At 37.1% G+C, this 6158-nt stretch overlaps 1 protein-coding gene across 1 annotated transcript; it reads left to right on the forward strand.

Moving 5' to 3' along the window:
- Positions 1-1927: 1927 nt before the first annotated feature.
- Positions 1928-5856, forward strand: LOC110735029 (pentatricopeptide repeat-containing protein At5g15280-like). The gene has a single exon (XM_021915150.1). The coding sequence runs from the start codon at positions 1980-1982 to the stop codon at positions 5721-5723; it is 3744 nt and encodes a 1247-aa protein (XP_021770842.1). The 5' UTR covers positions 1928-1979; the 3' UTR covers positions 5724-5856.
- Positions 5857-6158: the final 302 nt, after the last annotated feature.

Below are 6158 nucleotides of genomic sequence, written 5' to 3' on the forward strand. Positions count from 1 at the left end.
ACTATCTAGATCATAAGATAGCATCAGAGTCCAGTTTATGGAATTCCCTAAAGGAGACATAAGTACATAGCATACTACTATACAAAGAGACCATAAACTACAAAAACGATTCCCTGCAAGCAACAATTAATGCATATTAAGATAGCCAGATAATCCCATAGCCTTATTAAAAGCACTGTATACAAAGTAAAGGAGTAAGAACCAAGGTCATTCAAACACGTTTGCTTTTAGAGGCAACATAGTCCTTTATATCATCAGCCCTTCTACGCTTCATTGATTCCGTGGGAGAGGTTATACCCAGAGTTTCCATAAAAAGCTGAACATCTTCAAAAATCTTCCCTGAAATTCCAGGTAAGTTGGAGCCATATTCCATTATTAGAGGAGTAGTAAAACCTGAAAGAAGAAGATCATCTGAATTCAGAAAACTAGAGCCTTGATTATCTTGTTTTCTTTGAGAGTCATCTAAAGGACTCTTCTCATGAACTTTGGGAGGAAGAGAAGGATTATTCCCCCGTAGAATATCTCCAATAGATTCGGTTGCATAAAGGATAACATAAGGAATATTATCAGCCAAAGAAATAGGCCAGGATTGACAATCGGGCTAGGAGGCTTACCTGTAGTAGGTTCTTTACGAGGAACAATGATGTTTGGCGATTCCTCTTATTAGGAGGTGTAGTAGTTGGATTTTTAAAGCGTTTTTTGGGAGTAACCTTGACCCATTAACCACGATCATCATGTGGCAAAGGATTTTCTGATGACTCCGTCCGCAACAGGGGAATTGAGACCTCGCACAAACCAAGGCCTCCTGTTCCAAACGTCATCCTTATCTTGAGAATTATAAAACTTTATAAGAAACCAGTCATGACCTATTTCTGCCACAAAAAGACGAATCTTTCTTAAGTTTAGAAACGATAACACGGAGGGAGAATAGAATCACCAAAAGGTTTTCCCACAAGACAACGCTCTTCTAATATTTGAAGCATATGTGGATAGAGAGCTTGATTAGAAGATTGGAAATTAACTACAGGAGGGGATTTTCTAACGGGAGACAACAGTTGATTGTTGATAGTTGGATCATTAGTTGCAGAATGGGTAATGGTAACATGGAAATTCCATAGAGAAGGATGAAGGGATAGTGGTACAAGGCTTATTTCCAATTGACACAGAGAAATTTATACGACTCCTCCCTTAAAAAAATATGACAATTTGACACATAGCTTTTTAATAGGCGGTAATTAAAGACCAGAGTGGTAATTAAAAACAATAATAAAATTAGAAGAGGGTAGAGATAACTTATCTGAAGTTGAGCAGTTGGAATTGAAGAGATGCAAGTTGATGAAGGGGAAAAGACAAAAAACTAGGCAAATTAATTTGAAGAAATGAAGTTTGGTAAGGTAGGAATGTCGGTGGAATAGGTTGGATGAAATATGGAATAATGGAATACCAATGAATTTAGGGTTAGAAAAATTGGATTAGGTCGATTTTCGGCTTCCAAAAAATAGGTTTTTAACGATCAAGTTCCTTTTTGGATCGTTTCGAAACAGTCAGGTTTAACGATTCGGGTCAGAAACTAACAGCTCTACAAAATTCTCATTTTCACTTTTTTTGTGTCAATTAAACAAGAACTTCAAAATGAAATTCATGGGAATGAGGAAGCCCCAATTAATCAATTTGATAAACAAATTTTGTTTATTAAATGGCAAATTGGTAAATAAAACAACATAAATGTCCAGTCAACATGTCATTTTCGTAAAAATATCAACAACAGTGGGACCCATATTTAATAAAAAGTTGTCTATTTATTTACAATTTTACCATGATGAACAAATTTTGTTTATCTTATTAATAAACCGGTATTTTCTGATTTTGAATGCCCATAGGAATTTAACCCAACCAAACAATACCTTAGTTACCCTACCTAAAAATAATGAATTCCGCAAACTAACCTCTGAGGACATGACTCTTCGTGCAGCACTAGAATGCTTCAGCGCATCAGCTCGACTCATCTCCGCACCTCCATTATTAACCAGGTCTGTTCTTCTCTATCACCATTCTTTCCCCTTAAACTTCATCAGTTTTTCGCTGCTTTTCTTAGCAATTCCTCGTCATCTAACAAATTAAGCAATACCCACTTTAATTCTTCTCCAGTTAGTCCCCCATTTGTTGGAAATTTGGTGTTTTCCAAATGTTCCCATTTGTGGGATCATCGAATTGATAAGTCTACTATTGCTAGTTCTTCTATAAATCAACTGATTTTGAATATTTCTTATGTATCCCCTAAAATTTGCCGCAAATTTTTGAGGGTTTTAAGTTGGAAACCTGAGGATGTGCTTGAAATTTTACTGGGTTTTCAATTGGGTAGTGAAAGTTTGAGGATTGATGTTGAAGTTGTTGAATCTTTGTGGGAGATTTTTAGGAGGGTTGATGATAGAAATGTGGGGTTTAAGCATTTGCCTCAATCTTATGAGGTTATGGCATCTATGCTTGTTAATAAGGGGATGTTTGGGGAGGTTGAATCTTTGTTATCGACTGCGAAAACCCAAGGAATTTTACTGGCTAATGAGGAAGTTTTCAGTCGTTTAGTTGAGGGATATGCTAATATGGGTGAATTGGATAGGGCATTTTTGATGTATGATGCAATGAAGGGGCTATCTTTAGCTCCATCATTGGCATGTTATCGTTCGCTACTCAGCCCTTTGATGAAGGAAGGTAGAGTTGATCAAGCGATTCGTGTTTATGAGGATGTAGTTGAGGTGGGTTTCAATATAGGTGATGTTGAACCCAAGAATTTGGAGAATTTAATTAGTTTTCTATGTTGGGATGGGAAGATTAGGGAAGCTAGGAAGCTTCTAAAGAAAATTGTGGTTTCTGGATGGAAACCAAATACAGTGATTTTGAGTAAGGTTGCGGATGTGTACTATGAGAAGAAGGATTTCGAAGATCTTTTGAGTTTCTTTGTTGAAATGAAATGTGCCCCGGATATCTTTGTTGGTAATAAGATTATACGTTCCTTGTGCAGTAATTTTGGTATTGGAAGAGCAGATTCATTTTTGTGGGAGTTAGAGAGATTAGGTTTTGTCCCGAATGAGATAACCTTTGGCATCTTTATCAGTTGGAGTTGCCTTGATGGTGCCTTTTTTTATCTCTCTGAGATTTTGTCTAGAGGCCTGAAACCTGATAGGCACTCCTATAATGCACTTATCAGTGGTTTGTTCAAGGCTGGTATGCAAGAGCATGCCCGAGAAATCTTCAATGAAATGATTGGTAATGGGGTAAAACCTAATCTTGCAACTTTTAGAGCTCTTTTAGCCGGGTATTCTAATGCCAGGCTATTCAATGAGGTCGAACTAATGATGTCTGAGATGGTAAATCATGGTTTGATTACCCTCCCAGATTCAGAAAATCCAATATCGAAAGCGTTTGCTATTTTGGGGCTTAATCCATTGACCGTAAAGTTGAAGAGGGACAACGATGTTAAGAGTTTTAGAACTGAATTTGTTGATACTTTGGGGAATGGTCTTTATCTAGACACAAACGTGGATGAGTTTGAGAAGACTGTAATGGGTGTTCTTGAAGATTCTTTGGTTCCAGACTTTAACTTGCTTGTGATGAGGCAATGTAGTGTCAACAATGTTAAAGAGGCACTGTTAATGGTTGATGAGATGCTTCAGTGGGGACAAGAATTCTCACTTCCGGCTCTTTCTGTATTGGTAAGATTGCTTTGTGAATCAAATTGCCATATCAAGGCAATTCCAGCTCTCCTAGATAAAGTGTTTCAGCGTTTTGGCGAGCTAGATTGTGAAACTCTCAATTGTATTATCAAGGCTTTAGGTGAAGGAGGCTTCGTAGATGAGTGCAGGTTACTTCTTCAAGAAATGTACAGAAGGCATCTACCAATCTCCAACACAACATATACTGCCACAATTGTGGCTTTTTGCAAGCTTGGGAGCATGAGTGACATTCTTTACTGCTGGGGTCATGCACGGAAAGACAATTGGTCACCTGAATGGGGTGATTTTATCATTATTTTGGAAAATTTATGCCACAGAAGAATGCTTGAAGAAGTTCTTGGGCTTTTTGACATTATGCTGGCAGCGGACCCTGACTTGCAAATTCAAATTTGTGATGTGTTTTTTGAAAAGCTTTCTTCTAATGGCCTCACTTGTGTGGGGGATATCTTGGTTAAAGAACTCAAACGGAAGAATTTTGAGTTGGACCACACTGTTTATAGCCGTCTTATTAAAGGCTACTGTCTGGAGAAAAGATTTTCAGAAGCCTTAATGACATTTGATGAAATTCGAGCTGATAATTTGGCCTTGTCACCAGATGCTCTTATGTTGTTAATCCCTAAGCTTTGCAAGTTCAATAGATTTAAAGAAGCAGTTGCTCTAATAGATGCAGGTTTCAAGGACCATCCTTCTGTCTTGTTCTCCCTTCACAGCGCTCTTGTTATTGGTTGCTGCAGGGCTGGAAAAGTTGCAGTGGCAGATGGTTTATTTCAAGAAATGTTCTTGCAAAATAATCATCCAAAGGGTGAGATTTATAATTCATTGCTTCAAGCTCGTTGCCAAAGTGGTAATCTGAAGACAGCGAAAGAGCTATTTTGTGTCATGATGAAGAGGAGTATCAATCTCTCAGTCTTCAGTTACCGGGATCTGATATACCTGTTATGCAAAGTGGGGATGTTACATTTTTTGCGGGGGCTAAAGAATTTCATGGCTATTGGAAATAATACTCCCTATTCCCTTGTACATAACATTTTTACTATCTGTCTCTTCCGAACAGAGAAACATCACCTTGTTGATGCACTTTTGGATGAACTAGAAGAAAGCAGGCAGCAACTTGATGAAGTTGGTTACAATATCCTGATACATGGGTTTTCAGTTTGCAAAGATATGCCTAGGTCGATGAAATTCCTGAATGACATGATTATTAAGGGCCTTAGACCAAGCAATCGTAGCCTCAGAGCTGTAATACGCTACTTGTGTAAAAATGGAGAAATTCAGAATGCTTTAGAATTGAGTAATCAGATTGAATCAAGAGGATGGTGTCTTTGTCCTACTGTACATTTTGCAATTCTGGAGGGCCTTTTCTCTTGTGGTAGAATACATCAAGCAGAAAGATTTCTGGCTCAATTCTTCGAGAAAGGTTCAACTTCTGAAACCAGTTACTATAACAATTTAATACGGAACTTCTGCAATTATGGGAGACTGGAAACTGCAGTAAATCTCCTGGATCAAATTTTGAAGAACAAGAGCATACCTGATGCATCCTCCTATGACTGTGTTGTTCAAAGTTTTTGCGTGTACAACAACTTGGATTGTGCTATGGATTTCTTTAATGAGATGTTTTATAGGAATCTTAGACCAAGTATAGGGACTTGGGACATACTGATTCAGAAGTTCTGCAAAAACGGACAAACTAAGGACGCAGAATGCCTTCTGATTTCAATGATCGAAGTTGGTGAAACTCCTACTAAGCGGATGTACTCCTCAGTGATTGATAGATATCAGTTCGAGAACAACCTGTCCAAGGCATCAGAATTACTGAACTGGATGCAGCGACAAGGTTATGAACCTGATTTTGGAACTCAGTGGTCACTTATTAGCAGTTTAAGCTACTCCAATGATCGGAAAAGTAACAATGACAATGAAGGTTTTCTATCAAAGCTGCTTGTGAAAAGTGGATTCCCTTTAGAAAGTCCGAAGTCCAAACTGAAGTGATGTATGTTCTCTTTTTGTAACTTGTTTTCTTTTCTCATCCCACAATGAGTTATAAGACTTTAGCAAAATGTACATACTAGTAATTTATCTTATACTATGAGAAACATTTGGCTTGCGTTACCAAGCCTAATTACAAATTCCTCTTTTAATTTAGTATACAATCTATCTATCTATTAACCTATACTAAAAGAAAATCCTTCTATGACACTTGTCATTACCTTGTGAAAAATCTTCCTGCCTTTTTTCGTTTTTTTTTTTTTTTTTTTTTTTTTTTTTTTGTGGCAAAATCCTTAAGTAAACTATTTATACCTTATGATATTTGTTTTCACTTTGACAATTATATTCCATATATACCCAAATTAAATATTTCTGAATATCTTTTATGTACTTTAAGTAGTATTTTGCAATATTATTGTCAAAAATATTTAACAACAG

This window comes from Chenopodium quinoa, unplaced genomic scaffold (assembly GCF_001683475.1).
Source record: "Chenopodium quinoa cultivar QQ74 unplaced genomic scaffold, ASM168347v1, whole genome shotgun sequence".
NCBI lineage: Eukaryota > Viridiplantae > Streptophyta > Magnoliopsida > Caryophyllales > Amaranthaceae > Chenopodium > Chenopodium quinoa.